This window comes from Cynoglossus semilaevis, chromosome 6 (assembly GCF_000523025.1).
Source record: "Cynoglossus semilaevis isolate Cse_v1.0 chromosome 6, Cse_v1.0, whole genome shotgun sequence".
Taxonomy (NCBI): domain Eukaryota; kingdom Metazoa; phylum Chordata; class Actinopteri; order Pleuronectiformes; family Cynoglossidae; genus Cynoglossus; species Cynoglossus semilaevis.
In genome coordinates this window covers 16,244,785-16,260,334 of record NC_024312.1, presented here as the reverse complement: position 1 = coordinate 16,260,334, position 15,550 = coordinate 16,244,785, and the positions used below count along the sequence as shown (strand labels likewise).

The 15,550-nt window shown below is 36.6% G+C and overlaps 2 protein-coding genes across 4 annotated transcripts; both read right to left on the bottom strand.

The window, feature by feature from the left end:
- Window position 1: 1 nt before the first annotated feature.
- Window positions 2-3,591, bottom strand: LOC103380400 (dihydrofolate reductase). Its single transcript, XM_008312352.3, has 6 exons — window positions 3,378-3,591; window positions 3,035-3,084; window positions 2,139-2,241; window positions 1,666-1,792; window positions 808-923; window positions 2-193 (listed from the first exon to the last, which is right to left on the bottom strand). The coding sequence occupies exons 1-6, from the start codon at window positions 3,482-3,484 to the stop codon at window positions 106-108; spliced, it is 591 nt and encodes a 196-aa protein (XP_008310574.1). The 5' UTR covers window positions 3,485-3,591; the 3' UTR covers window positions 2-105.
- Window positions 3,592-5,044: 1,453 nt separating this feature from the next.
- On the bottom strand, window positions 5,045-13,635 carry cry1b (cryptochrome circadian regulator 1b). 3 transcript variants are annotated; one of them, XM_025056099.1, is made up of 12 exons: window positions 13,220-13,635; window positions 12,595-12,818; window positions 11,291-11,399; window positions 10,800-10,942; window positions 10,503-10,687; window positions 10,319-10,407; window positions 9,772-9,912; window positions 9,278-9,589; window positions 8,537-8,688; window positions 8,111-8,313; window positions 7,611-7,736; window positions 5,045-7,399 (listed from the first exon to the last, which is right to left on the bottom strand). In XM_025056099.1, the coding sequence occupies exons 2-12, from the start codon at window positions 12,750-12,752 to the stop codon at window positions 7,320-7,322; spliced, it is 1,698 nt and encodes a 565-aa protein (XP_024911867.1). In that variant the 5' UTR covers window positions 12,753-12,818; window positions 13,220-13,635; the 3' UTR covers window positions 5,045-7,319. The 3 variants fall into 3 exon arrangements, with proteins under 3 accessions (XP_024911867.1, XP_008310577.1, XP_008310578.1); XM_008312355.3 differs by having other exon boundaries at window positions 12,595-12,777; XM_008312356.3 differs by having other exon boundaries at window positions 12,595-12,723.
- Window positions 13,636-15,550: the final 1,915 nt, after the last annotated feature.

The window sequence follows — 15,550 nt, the reverse complement described above, 5'->3', positions numbered from 1 at the left end:
ATTTATATAATTTCAATCTTTATTTAAAATTGCCAAGTCTAACAACACAAATGTGATTTGTGAATCAAGGCACTACATATAAAATGGACTTGACTTGACTCAAGTCTACACATTATCCACCTCCTTCTTAAACACTTGGAATTTATACTTGATGCCATTCTCCTCTTGGATGTCACATGCTACATCAGGAAATCTGAATTAGAGAGAACAACATTATTATTATTATTTAAATGAAATAACAATGCCTTATATAAACAGGTAAACGATGATAGTCTTAAAGCAAATTAAGCTAATATATTTAAAAAGTTGAATATATTCAAATCATCAGCATTACATGTTAAAATGCAATATTTTATTAACAAACATTCCTACGCTTAATAGCATTTGCCCCTCAACTAAAAATACCAAAAAGCTGAATGATTTCTATTTTGATAGACTGTTCTTGTGTGTAAGTGCGTTCAAGAACCAAGAACCACGAGCGATGTTGGTAGACTAACCAGCAAAACATGGTCTGCAACATATTTTCTACTACAGTCACAGTTGTGTTGTCAATGCGTCAAAGAATAACAATTTAAATTGCCTCTATATGATCAGAAAAACATCAAGAGTATTAGAATAAAGACTCGGAACTTAAACATCAGAACTAATACAATAATTTGAAACATTTAAAGCTCTTAGTATATAAAATACCTTTAACAATACTGCAAAACATATAATATTTTAATATCTCACCCCAAACTAAGTATCATGACTCTGTTGAGGACAGTACAATAACTGTAATCCGTAACTGTAATATTGATGTTGTACCTGTTTTGAAGAACAAACAGTTTCCGGTCAAGCTCAGGGAAGAAAACATCACAGTCAAAGTCAGCCATGATATCAGTCAGGTAAACCAGGTCACACCATGGATGCTTCATGCCCTCCTAGAGATAGAACAGGTGCACAGTGTTTCATTTATTTATCTATTAAAATAAGACCTTCCAGTATTACTACTTTTGGAGATTTTATTTATTTATTTTTTTGTGAAATTTTCAACTGAAAAGAGATGGTACACGAGATAAAAATGTGCCGGTGGTTTGTGACGGAGTGTTTTTTCAAAGTTAGATTTTTCAACATAATAAAGACATGTACTGTACATAAACATTCCATTTGTAAAATTTAAACCAAAAGCTAACAATTTAATTGGTCAATAAATGTCGACTATATATGTGTGTGTGTTGTATTGTGATCATAGCCAGGCAACTGGACAAAGTAGGTTTTTTGAAGTCGTTTCACCTCTTATTCAAGAGGCTTCTTCAGTTCTGACTGACTACTGGGAAATTCTGGTATTTTTCCTTTAAAAAGGCTGCAAACCCATGACGAGGGTCATTGCAGAAAGGGGGGATGGATGTGTGGTGAAACCCATCCTATTCTAAAGAGGGCCGGATGTAAACTCACAAGGTTAGAGGTGTGAGTGGGGAGTGGTACCATAGCTATGGACTATGGTATCATAGCTGTGGACTATGGTATCATAGCTGTGGACTATGGTATCATAGCTGTGGACTATGGTATGGAAGCTTGTTCCCCTTTTTTTTTTGAAGGTGTGGTGATTTGTGTGTCACCCTGGTTAGGACATTGGAGGAGGTATGTGGCTAAAAAAAAATCAGGATGTTTAGACAATTTTACCTCATACATCTGTCTTCCCCCAATCACCCAGACGGTTTCTATTAGGTCAGCAAGTGGACGCTCAGACGCCAAGTTCACTGCACTCTCAAAGTCTGACGTAACGAAGTGGGCGTGATCAGGAGTCGTGCTGTAAGACAAAACAGCTCACAAAAATGACTCAACTTTAAATGCTGATTACGGTACATTCACTTTAGCAGGTAATTGTTGGAAAACAACCAAACAAAATTGTAATTCAACGAAACCACACAACCTATCAACAATAAGAGGTGAAGAAGGTAAAAGAGGAAAAGAAGATGGAGAAGATGAAAAGGAGAGGGAGAAGGAGAAGAAGGAAATACCAATATGACAAGTTGTAGTTTTTACACACACAAACATGCATCAACAGCAGATTAACCACTGGGTAGCTATGAATCGGCATTGTTCTGGAAATATATATATTAAAATATTAGGTGGAACAAAGATTATTTACTCACGTTAATTTGGTGCTCACCACCACATGCAGAACATTAGATAACGGAAAAAGCTCCGGGTTGGAAAACCAGCAAACCTTGCCCCATATTAACAAATTCAACTTCCCTGAAATACACAGAAAAAAATGTTAGATATTATCTTTGAAAATCAATGACACAGTCTTCATTTCAGAATCTAGTTTGGCCATGATGAGGTGAGGTTATTTTAAACTCTACGTTTCCTATTTTAAAAGAAGCTATTTTCATAGAACAGAGAACAGTCCTATAGACCACAGGTCCCCAAATCCCGGGCCGCGGACTGGCACCGGTCCGTAGGTCAATTGATACCGGGCTGCACAGGAAAAAAAACGCATAACTTGGATTATTTCCGTTTTATTTATTATCTGCCGCTGAACGATGTTTTATTTTGAAAATTACCGGATTCTCTCCGCCGCATCTGTCTATAACTCACACTTGAAACCAAGCGTTCAGCATTCAAATACAAGCGCAATGTTACAAGGACGCTGCTAGTTAAGTTGCATACACAGTGGCTTAATGTCTATTATATTTAAAAAATCCCAGTTTTTATTTAGTTGTATTTATTCGTCACATCACCGGTACGGGTTGGGGGCCACTGCTATAGACTCTCTGCTCAATATACCACCCAGCCATCACTCTTCTCTAGTGTACCCCTTTTTAAATGTGAAATTCAAGATTCAAGAATGTATTTCTTTAAAAAATAAAAGACGGGTATGAAAAACACATACTGACATAACAAATGAAGTTGCACTGACAAGAAGTCATTTTATGTACTGTTCAACAGTATTCCAACCATAATTATAAGTACAGTGTACACCACAGAAAGCCCAGACCCTCTGTGTTACTGTACTGTATTATGACAGACGTCATATATGCATTACCTGGTCTTGACACCCTAGTGATGGAGTCTAGAAAGTACTGGAATTCACGTCTGGAGAAAATTAAACAAATGGTATTAGACAGGAGGGTGAGACATTACAACGTTAACGTTATCTTATGTCTACAACACAGTACTGACGTACGTAGAATATTTTATTATCAGTAACGACACATTACTGACAAAATATTTTTGAGTGGCGCAGTGACAGGACTTCCGCCTGCCATGCAAAAAGTGGAAAGACGCATGAAGTCATTCTCACAGGTAGATAGACATTAAAATGTTCCTACTTGGTTTTAAGGAATGCACATTTGTACGTAAGTAACGTGTCAATATTCCAGTCTTACGGTAAACACCAGGGCACTTTTCCGTCCTTGCCGATCCCCATGCCATTACAGGCTGCTGCGATGAGACGCAATGGCTTTTTCTGCACTTGGTCCCGGCTCTTTTCCATCTCAAACACTCAGAGCAAACACGAAACCTGCAGTTATCCAATTCAAACAACACTGTGTCCTAGTGCCTGTAGCTTGTGTGTGTGAGCAGCCCATGGCTGGATCTTAAAGCATCACCACCCTCCCGCAAACGGCTCCCATTGGACAGAAAAGTATCTTTGATTTCGGGCTTATCAGTGTGTGTAATCAGACGAGCTATAGCTCACGTGAATTAAAAGACGCTTCAATTGCCATTCAAAGGTTTAGCGCATTGCTGTTCATCATTTACATTACTCAAACAATGCACATTGTTTTTGCTATGACTCACTTCTTTAGGTCTAAATCGATGTACTTTAAAGTTGTTGTTTTTTTAAACACACTTCAGGAAAACCGAAATATCACTTTATTAATTCAATTAATTAATTAAATTGAATTAGCTTCCCAGCTGTAATTATGTTTGCTTTTAAATTGTTATTATCTATTTTGAAGTGATTGTTAATTTAAAATAATTTATTATGGTAAAGAGCATGACCTAAAAATGAAACATTTTTGGTATGGACTTTATTTTTTTACCTTTCAATAAGAAATTAGTCTTGATATAAAATAATGAATTTACAATTATGGTAGAGATGTATGCATATACAGTAAGCCATTCTTCACTCCTTGTTGTCTAGTAGTGCAATAAGAAAACCAACCATTTCACACATTTACTGCAGCCTTTAATCCTTGTCCACCTCTAATGTTCAAATTGATACAGCACCCAGAGCATGATCATGAGGGATCTGTCAGGAGCTCTATCAGTCTCACAAAGCCTACAGATTAAAGAGATTACAGTGATCATGTGGCTCCTGCTAACAGCCATCACAACATTCTCTTTGTTTTCAGGGTTGTAAGGATGTCACGGTGAACACATGAGAGGATTTTTGTCATTCAGGAATACACACTGTTGGGTTGGTGAAACAACAGTCCTCTGCCTTATATGAACCTATGTTTATCTCTGTCCGCCAGGTTATGTTTTCAGGCTTTAGTCACACATCTTCAAGTGACACATGTAACAAACATCAGAGCTATGGCGTATCTTAAATATGAAAGTAAATAAAGATATCTATGCTGGGGGAAAAACAAAACCACAAATGTTTTCAATAATTCTCTGTGGTCTCCAATTAGCTTGTCAGTGAGTTTATTAGACCACTATGCTTGTCTGGGTCACACTGCTTATCAACATTCTTGTATTAAAGTATTAAACTGACATCTTAGTCACCTGACAGGAAGACAGACATGGACTCTATTCTGAGTCTAAGTTGTGTGGTTAATTCATGTAAACGGAGCAGTCGCTTAAACCTACAAGAGTAGAAAAAAATCTGCTATAAATAAGAATTATATTTCTCCTTTAAGGCAGGGATTTTGAATCCTTTCAACCACTTCTTAAATACTGTCCATGCCATCAAGGAAGCACAATTAGCAATTGTTGAAATAGCCTCAGGTTTTACAAGAATATAAGAAGTTATAGTTCAAGTTATAAGAAGTGACTACTAAGAAATTATCGATAAACTGAAATGTCACAATAACATATCAATATTCTATAGTATCAACATTTTTTATTAACAAAATAAAGTCAAATAATAATGACATTTTATTGTGCTTTTATTTCTTCTCTAGCGATTACGAATATAGATCCCTCTGGTCCAACTTTAGTAACCCGTCGTTAAACGTGTAACAGCGTTGTGTGTTTACTATACTGACATTTTCCTACAATTAAATAAAAAAATAAAAAAACTAACTATATATTGTCGTTCTTATAGTATTACATTATATCACATTGTTGCCCCTGTATCATCATACATATGGATTCTTGCCAATCTACACCCCTAGTGACTACAGATAAAACTGGTACTTAATTTAACTGTGCTTTTCTGAAGTGGTTTCATGGTAATGCCTTACTTTATTTTCAGATTGCTCTGACATTACTACCTGACTGTAAGGCTGAGGAACTGATCCTATAAAATAGTAACAGCAACATTTAGGACTCATCATCTTTAGGCTGCTCTTTTTCTGTAGTGTCTTTTAACAAAGTCAATCACGTTGTTGTGAAATTACTCTAAATTAAATGCAGGTTGTAATAAATATATACAGTATTTGCCGATTTTATGTCTTTATGTCTAACTGGAACTACTGTACCATGATACACATAAGCTCAAGTGCATAGAAATAGTTACATCGAGGGAAACTGGACGGAGTAGGTTTTTTGAAGGTGTTTCATCAGTTCTGACTTACTACTGGGAAGTTCTGGTATTTATCCTCAGGCTGCAAATGTAACAAGGGTTGTTGCAGAAAGAGAAGACAGATGGTTTGAGAGAGGAATTAAGGAAACCATCTCTCAATGTGTCAAGAAAACCTTTCATCCACCTATAATGTTACCCTGAATTCTCTCCCCAAAAAATTCAACCTCCTCCCTGAAAACAAGACCACAGTTTCATTTCAGAGGACACCCAGCCAAAGGTGTTGCTCATGTGAATCTATTAGTCCATAGCTATGGTATCACCCCCCACTCACACCACTAACCTTGTGACTTTACATCTGGCCCACCCTTGTTGTGGGTATGTGATTTTCGAAACATTTGATTAGAAAATCACATTTATCTGAAAAGTAGTTCATTCTTGCCATTTTGTTATAAACAGATACTATTGGGTTTAAGTTAAGTTAGTTCATCCAATGAATGAGTTGTTTGTTGTTTCTTTCATAGAACATTGATGAAACCTAGGCTCAGTGAAGTAAACAAAAATAAGTCAGATTTATACTGAACAATATTCCTGACAAAATCAAGGTTTTAACGTTTGTTTATCAGAACAGCTCAAGTCAGCATGAGAAGAACAAAATGGTGCATTTGGTGAAAAACACAGAATAGAAACAATATAGAAAACAAAACTACTTTACATTATAAAAGGTAAACATATCAGTTTAGAGTCCTCAGTCTCTCCACTGCGTTGGAAGCAAAACCGTGACCTAACAAATGTAATCAATAAAAGCATGTCATAATTTACAATATAAATGATATATAGAGAGAGCTATACTTAGTATTAGCATGAATATAATTTGTTATTTTGTTCATATTGCTCATTAAAGGCTCTGGGAAACCAGCTGCTCCAGGATGGCAGATTCTAATATGTTCTATGATAATTTATATTTATCTATATTTATAATTTATTCTGTATTTAAATCGTCATTCAATATGTACAGGCAAACAAGTCATGACAAGGCGTGTTTGCACACATTTACAACACATGTAGCTGAGAGTGCCTAATTAAAGACTTGTTCAATTAAAAAAAAAGATTTATGAAAACGATTTATGAAAAAGGAATTATGATTCTTTACAAATTACTAATACGATATCTGTATATTAAAGCTCAGAGAGCAAAGAACTGTACAGGAACCTCTCCCTTTCTCACTGAAATGACAAAAAACATTTTAAGTTAAGGTTTTATCATAAAAGATGGACGGCATCTCAGAAAATATTTTAAAGCACAACTATGTGGAAGACTCAATGACTGACATTCTAATGTCAATATTTATTGACCCGCTCTGGTGGTTCTACTCTCTCTTGACGATGCCAAACTCTGATTGTTTGGTCCTGAAATATTACATGTCACTGTATCTTGCTCTGGCTAAAAGGCTGAGTCTGGTCAGGTAGTTAATAAACATAAGAGTCTATAAGGCAATGGAACATCTATTATTACTACCTCTTTGACATACTGTATACTGTTCGTCATAGTTACTGCGACTGTGTTATTGGCACATAAGTGTGCTTCCACAAAATGCACACAGGACACTGAGAAATGTTTTATGATCCTTTTGAAATGGCTACTTGCTCTGTCGCCAGGATTTGGAATTCTTAGTGGGAGCTTCTTCCAAACGTCGCTTATGCGTCAGTTGTCTTCTGCCTGCAAAAAAAAAAAAAAAAAAAAAAAAAAACACACACCGATCAATCATCTAGTCAATTAGCGATTTGGGTATAACAACTATATTTCTATTAGCCAAATTGGAAGTAGTCAAGGATGTTCACTGTTAATGTTACAATGATTCACCATTAGCTCTATAATATTACATGTACAACATTACATACAACAATATTTGCTACTTGAAAAAGGGTACCTGTTCCATGTTGGAAGGACACAGCATCAGTGGATGTTTCTAGAGCATCACTGGTCTCTGGAGTTACTCCAACATTACTGCCACTTGCACCATTAATAGCATTGGTAGGCACAGTTGCCAGCAGGCCTGCAGGGAAAACATTGGATTTGTGATAAAAAAAAACAAAAAACTGGACAGTAAATATCAACTATGGTTTATTTCTGAATTTTATTTATTGTATGACATTGTATGAGAATATTTTGGTTAACATTATAATGATTACGATTATTCATTGATTACTCACTGACTCTGAAAACACTGCATTTATTGCACATAGCAATAAAAATCTATAATACAATACAAATAAAAAGTTGCGTATCAGACATTTACTATGAACAGATCAATTCTCCAATTACTCATGTGGTCACATTTTAATTAAATTTAGAAGTGTTAAATTTCATCATACTGTATATATATTTACCATTAAGCATAAATACTATGTAAATGTGACATGTTCCTACCAAGTCCTCTGTAACAGGAAAGCTGCTGGTAAATTTGTTTCATCCGCTCTATGTTGATGCGACTGGCTTCAGCGTGGTTGACCATTGGTGCAGGGTAGTCCATGCCTATGATACAGTTGGCGGCTTTCTGCACTTCTTCTGGAGCATTCCATGGATCATGGATGTATCTGGCTGGGAATCCCTTTAGTACCGGTAGGTAACGCCTGAGAGCAGTGTTGAAAAAGGTTCATTGTAATTTCGCATGACAGACACTGCAGTCCTTTAATCAGTAACTATAATCTGTAAATCCTGAAAGTAGCAACATGTGATACTGTCAAATTTAGACCGAGTAAAAGTCACTCAATTTCACACGACGCATTCTAAATGTGTCTAAATTCCAAATGTGTTTTTGTCAAAACCTACATGAGTGCAGATAGGCAGACTGACCTTATGTAGTCACCATTGGGGTCGATCCGTTGTCCAAGTCCTACAGGGCAATAACTGCTAAAAAAATTCTGAAAGAATGAACTGCAGGAAAACCACATCCAACTGCCGGCATTTTCACTCCAGTCTGCATCCAACAGCAACTCTTCAAAGACCTGTATAGGCAGAGACGGTGAACGGCTGAGAAACGTGTCCACTTGTGCACATCTTTCTTGAATATAACAAGAAACCATCCCCTTGTCTGTTATAAAAAATATATCATAACCACTACAATATATTCTGATACTGTGCAATATGATAAGACGTGCAGCCATAATGCAGCTAACTACATTTTTCTTTGTGTAAATATGGATCAACAGGGTCTCTGCTTGAAGCTATACTAAGGAGCAGAACTATAACTTTAAGAGGGTGTTTCTTTATATTCATGAAGTATTTTGTTTATTCTTGATTTCTCACATTAATCTATATTATTTTCATTATTATTAACCACATAAAGGGAATTACATTTTTTGTTTGGACATAAAAGTAGAGGTAACAGAGACGGCACATAACTCTCACATTTATCTAAAAATATTAAACAGACTGTATCATCTTTTCCAGCTAGATTTTCACTCTTAATATTATCACGTTAGTTTATGGTAAGTTTTGACCCTCCATTGTGTACATACATTGTTGTTGTTAATATATATGCATGTACAGTACCTGTTCAAGGAAAACAGACCTGTCACTTTTGTCAGTGTTTACCTTCATGCCCTCTTCCCAGCGGATCCAGAGGTCTCCTCTGGTGAGAAAACAGGCCACAGCACGCCTTGCCATCTGGTGAATCCAGCCTTCCTGTTTTAGCTGGGTCATAAAGGAATCTATCCAAGGAAAACCTGTCCGACCCTCTGCCCACTTGGCTAATGCCTCTGGGTTTCTGTCCCAGGGAATCTGGAGACACACAGGGTTTCCTTCCATCTTGTCAAAGCAGGGGTTGTCTGTAGCCGTTGTGTAGAAGAAGTCCCTCAACAGCACTGGTCCATACAGAGAAGCTGGAGGTGTGTTGTCCATATTAACCTGATGAATCAAGTGTCAGTTTTGACTATTTGACTATACTGTATATTGTGTTTAAAAAGAAAAATGCTTAAACAATAAAATAAAATAATAACTTTTAGTTTAAGGATAACAATAATATCAACAATAATAATAACAATACCAAACAAAGGTTTGTTTGTTTGTTTGATGCTCTGTGTTAATACCTCTTTGTACACCTCTGTAAGTTTAAGGTAGAAGAGCCGGGAGGACAGACATCCAAACCTCAGGTAGGGGCTGAGCCCTATGGAACTGGCCAGCAGTGAGTTAGCATTCAGTTGTGGACGCTCAAAGTTTGCCATCCATGCCTGGTAAATAATTGAAAAATACCTGTTGAAAACTGTGCCAGTATTCAGCTTTTTTTCAACGTACAACATTTGGTAATGATGTTCCATGCAGTGGCTTAACACCTCTCAAATACAATAACATTTTTATTCTAACCGTGTAGACTTGTTAGCCTTCAGTTAGCCATCATTAAAACTCAGAACATATTTGGTTTGTCTACACTGGGTGGACTGATCCCACACTACGTTCCTTAATTAACCAAAAAGGAACTCCACAGGGATAAATAAGGTTATATCTATGCACTACTATAACCAGATACTAATAAAAAAACATATATAAAAAACATGTTTGTGTCCAATTAAATTAAACAAAGCTTTGACATATACATGTACAGTACACAGTATATGTAGAGTTTGTCACTCTGATTACCTTCCGTTCCAGGTAACTTTCTAGTCTCATGAGAGCTTCTGTTTCTCCACCTGGCCACACTGCTGGTGTCAGGCCCTCCATCTCAAACCCTTAAAAAAACAATACAAACAATACACAACTTTAGGGCATACACTCTGCAGTACCCACACATACATACACAAAAAAATTAAGCACAGAAATATACCAAGCTCTTCCAACGAGGGCACACCAAACTTCTCATTGTGGCCTTCGCTGATTGGTGTGGAACAATTTTTAATGCCCTCAGGTGTGATTGCCTCTGCAGGCAGCTCTACCGCCTCCAATTGATTGATCAGCGTTTGAAAGTGTTTGTAAGCCACAGGAGACTGACCACCGTTGAGTTTGATGATTCTTTAGATGAGAAAACAGGATAAACATATACAAACAGGCACAAACACAAAGGTATTATGTTTAATTTTGTAAATTCATTTAAAGATTTAAAGAAACAGACGATGCCACTCACTTTTCTGGATCATAAAGGGTGTGAGAAATCCGCACCATAACCTCTACTGCAGCCTCTTTGGCTACTTTTTGGATAATGGCATCACGTTCTTTGCCAAAAGGCTCAGAGTCATATTCATAAGATAAACGTGTGATCTGCCATTCCTGGGAAATGTACAAAAAAATGACTTTTAATTTTTTGTATGAAAGTTCTATACTACTTGCTAGCCAATGTTTTTTCTAAAAACAAAAAAACAAAAACAAAAAAACACATTTAATTCATCTTTATAACTATTGTCTTGATAACCATTACTCTGATGTTAATATAACATATTATTCATTTATATTACGTTTTATTGATATATTGTCTAAGTCTCTCTAATAATAATAAAAACAATATTACTTTTATTATATAACATTACACACACTGTGGATTTACCTGAGTTTTGACACATTCTAAATACAGAATTTTTTTAAGAGGTTATATTTTGTAAAAAATGAAAACTCTCGTACCTTAAAGAGACGAGGGAAGACGTCTGTAGGCTGTCCCCTAATGACAAACAAGCGGGAGTTGAGTTTGCGAAGGCTGGCGTCCAAGTCCTCTAAGCACTGCAACAAAAACCTACAGTGGAAGCAGGCAGAGAGAAGAAGGTGTCACTTAAGTCAGATAATTATTTTAAACAAAGACTAAACAAATAAAATCAAGTGGCATTTTAAATGTGCATGAAGTTTTATTTTGCCTCCAAACTTAATTTAGCAAAAATGTTTGCCAGTACTTGTTTCTCACAAAGAGAGAATCAATCCTTATGATATACCTCATATTAATGGTGTATCTGACTCCAAACTCTAAACTCAGGTCCTCTTGTTTAAGTTTTCATTACCGTTTGCTGCCATCTTGTGGAAGAGGTTTTAATTGTTCCGCCTGTCATTGTCTGTTTGTCATTGTCTGTTTGTTTGCGGTAAATAATAGTTTTCAGAACAATAAAATGAAATTGTCCATTGCACACCTGATTTCCTTTTAGGGAACAGTAGACAGCTGCAGCACAATGGTTAAGAATCACTTACTACCAAGAATTATTTCTTTCTAAATGTCCCTTAGTAGAAAAGTTAAATTTGTAGTATAATGTGTCACGATTTGAGGGACAACAGTAATAATCGGCCAAATAGTCATTTTTTTGGTTAGAGTTTTTAAAAAAGGGCACCTGCTTACTACACAGTAATAAAGTCACCAGATTCCTATTTTTCTTCAGTAAATACAGGAAGTGCCAAAAAGGTAACTAATCAAGTAATTAATCAAGTGGACACACATACCCAATGATACCCTGATACTGATCCAGCTGTAGCTCAAGAAACTGCCTTATAACATAGAGGCATTCTAGGCAAGGCATTTGTAAGAGACTGAGGTCCTTCCCCTCCCAGTTATTTACACTCATATGACCTGCTGTATGGACACCTTAGTGGGAAGGTGTCCAACCTTAGTGGGAAACACCCAAACCTATGGCCTGAGCCACTCAATTTTCTTGTTTTGTTTTTTTAGTTTTTAAATATACATCCACCTCTTGATGTTTCCCACACACTGTACCTTTAACTGATAAAGTTATAACTTTGATTTTGACAGCAGTTTTAAATATATGTTAAATTGTGTTAAGATTTTGTTATGTTTTCTGTCGTTTTGTGACAGAACACCCACAACCATTTTCCTCTGGCCTCCATTGCCACTGCATGATCCTGGGTTAGCGGTGCAATAATGATATACTTGGACTTCACATTTTTTAAACTACATTTCTATCACAGTGACATGACCTTCTACAGCCTACCTCCACCTGTTGATGCCCACATTGGAGGAGCCAGCGTACCAGGGGTCCAGGATGTAGATGCAGCGCAGAGTGTCAGCTCCTTGGATAGAGTCTCTCAGAGACGGGTTGTCATGCAGCCGCAGTCCTTTCCTGAACCAGTGGATGGTATTTACCACCATGTCATCAGCCTTCTTCGAATACACACTGGTAAAGGTATAGGGGTCAAGTAAGGTAACGTGGCTCCTCTAAATAACACAGAGCGCCCCCATGCGTTACGTTTGTAAGAAGACAATCTATCAGAAGTCCTTCAGCGTTAAAAAATAAAATAAAAGAGAGAGCACACGTAGGGAAGAATTGAGCGTTAAAAAAGCAAACGTTGGGAAGAATTGAACGCTTTTCCGATAAGCAGCGGAGATAGTAACAGCAGGTGACCTGAGACGAACTGCAACTCCCTGACGTAGATTTTTTAGTTCGATGAAACGTCTCGGTAGGCACTTAATTTGTCTAACCTTCGCTCGACAGCTGACACGAAAGGGCTAAATAAATGCACGCTACGCATCCGCAAAGGTTCGAGGAACAGCTAAAAAAAAGCATATCATTGCGTAATTTTGCGTTTCGATTCCACATTTTGCGCCAAACTACTTACATTTTTGAAGAGTCTAACTATGAGCAGTTTCCTTGGGTTAGACGTAAATACTGGAAGTCGTTGCCCATAAAAATCATCATTTCTATATCAACATCTCCACCCACGGAGACACGCAGACGGAACATACAACTGTGATTGGTTACTGTCAGCGGTTATGTAACTTTTTCACCGTCACGTTTCAGTAATGTGCTTTTATCGTGGCTAATGTGCCTGTTTAACTAACTCGAACGCCACTGTTTGCATGTATTCTGTTAAGTGCTCGTTTAAGTTTTACATCAGTGAAGCAAAGCACTAAACATTCTCCTTTACTTGCTAAAAAACAGGCCACAGGAAAGCTGCCGGTTACAGTTTGAAGAAATACCCGGATGAGCACATGTCAGGCGGCAAGGCGCTCTCAAATCAGGTATGCTCGATACATAGTAGTGAGCGTACCGATGGCCCCGAAACAGTGTTTATAGTTGCACCGCCAAACCCGCCCACGGAAAGGCAACCAATGTGTATTATTTTAACATACATTACAAAACACAATGGCAAACGTTCGTTGTCCACACGCAGGATTTTTAAGGTCACATAAAAGTGTAGATTTGTTTAAAACACGCATCAACAAATTTTGAGATTATAAAAAACATTCAACCCACCATTGTATCCATCTGTTTATAAAGATGCACTGTGTGAGACAAAACTTATTGGGCACACTTATTTTCACAGATGATATTTATTAATATGTATTTACTGCAAATAATCTGTCTATTCAACTATACGACAGTGACAGGTAGAACAATTAAATAATTTTCCACTAGATGGCAGCGAATGGCAATAAAATAAAAACAAAACATAAAAAAGACATGGAGCTGTTGAAGAAGATCTTAGTTTTTGTCTTTCATCAATTCCTATGAGTATATCTGGGTTTTGTTTAACTAAGCAGGTATATTTAACTGAGCAGGCTATATTTTAATGCAGAGTAAGTCAAATGTTACAGACATTTGAAACAAGGAGTTGGTTGTGTTTTTTTTATATTTTATACATATACATACCTTTGTGTTGCTTTGGTGATGTTCTGTAGCTCTGCCTCCTGTAGTTAATTTGAGTATATATTTCCAATGTAAAATATGTTCAGTGGTTTAAAAAAAGGTTGGGAAACATTGCTTGGTGTTAGTTATTTTTTCTTAAATGACCCTTAGGTATAAAAGCTAAAATTTTGAGGGCAGATTATCCAGGGAAAACAGTAACATATGGTCAAATAGTTTGATTTATTCAGACAGTTTTTATATGCGAACAGCATACTACTACAGTGTGCAGTGTGAATACAGAAGAGATATTAATGATTCTGAATATCTAGAATATTCATCAAACCATGTCAAAGTCTAGATGCAACTATCCATCCATCCATCCATCCATTTTCATCCGCTTATCCGTTACCGGGTCACGGGGGCAGCAGTCGCCACCCAAATCACACTGCACCGTACCAACCCCCCTAAACCTTCCTGCGGGTGGTGAGTCCACTGGAAGGTATTAGATGCAACTATCTGCAACAAAATTGTGTTGACATTAGGATTGTTCTTGAAAATGGAATTGTGAAAATTATGGTTGTTCTTTTATTCATATCATACAAAATGCAAGAGCAAAGTCATAGTGCAGTAGGAAGTACAACACTGCAGCATGACACTATCTCAATGCTTTCTGAAATACCTTAAAAAAACAACAACAATGCTTCATGTAACATAGTAGTACAGAGATTCCTCATGTTAGCATGAGATGTGTATTGGTTTCTTTTTTATTTCATACTAGCAACAGCCAGTGTTTTTCAGCTGCTTTAAAAACATCCTCAGTAGTTCCTAACCACACATCCTACCACAGTTAATTACAGAGTGTGTGCTTAGAACATGCTGTTTCTCAGGGCTTCGCTTGGCTTTCAATCCATCTGTAGCACAGAGGAGGGATGAAGGTCTACAACTCTGACTCATCCGTGTTATGTAGATATTCTTTTGATAAGTGACTTTACTATATAATTTTGTCAATGACTATCAAAGAGGCTGAGGCATTATATTCATTTTAAATGCAAAGATTGTGTAATGTTTTTAATTTGACTTTTATTTACAAAATGAAATATGAATTGGTTATTTGTGCTGTACTGGGTCAAAACTGACCTTGATTAATTGTCCTTTTTCTCCTAATTATGAAATTCTTAACAGTACAAAAAATGTACCTTTGGAAATGGACACCAGATGACAGTCTTGAGCCTTTCTCAAACAATTAAAATAGAATTTAAATAAAATATTTAAACAAACTAAACCATAAGCACCATTACACATTTCCATAAATTATAAATAA

Excerpts from the sequence above, each read along its gene's own strand:
- LOC103380400 (XM_008312352.3), bottom strand. The coding sequence starts at position 3,484 with ATGGAAAAGAGCCGGGACCAAGTGCAGAAAAAGCCATTGCGTCTCATC. Across the intron at positions 1,793-2,138 it reads GTGGTGAGCACCAAATTAAC|CACGACTCCTGATCACGCCC; the intron begins GTGAGTAAATAA and ends TTTGTCTTACAG. Across the intron at positions 194-807 it reads CTGTTTGTTCTTCAAAACAG|ATTTCCTGATGTAGCATGTG; the intron begins GTACAACATCAA and ends TCTCTAATTCAG.
- cry1b (XM_025056099.1), bottom strand. The coding sequence starts at position 12,752 with ATGGTGGTAAATACCATCCACTGGTTCAGGAAAGGACTGCGGCTGCAT. Across the intron at positions 8,689-9,277 it reads GCTGGGAAGAGGGCATGAAG|GTCTTTGAAGAGTTGCTGTT; the intron begins GTAAACACTGAC and ends CTGCCTATACAG. Across the intron at positions 8,314-8,536 it reads CCCAATGGTGACTACATAAG|GCGTTACCTACCGGTACTAA; the intron begins GTCAGTCTGCCT and ends CACTGCTCTCAG.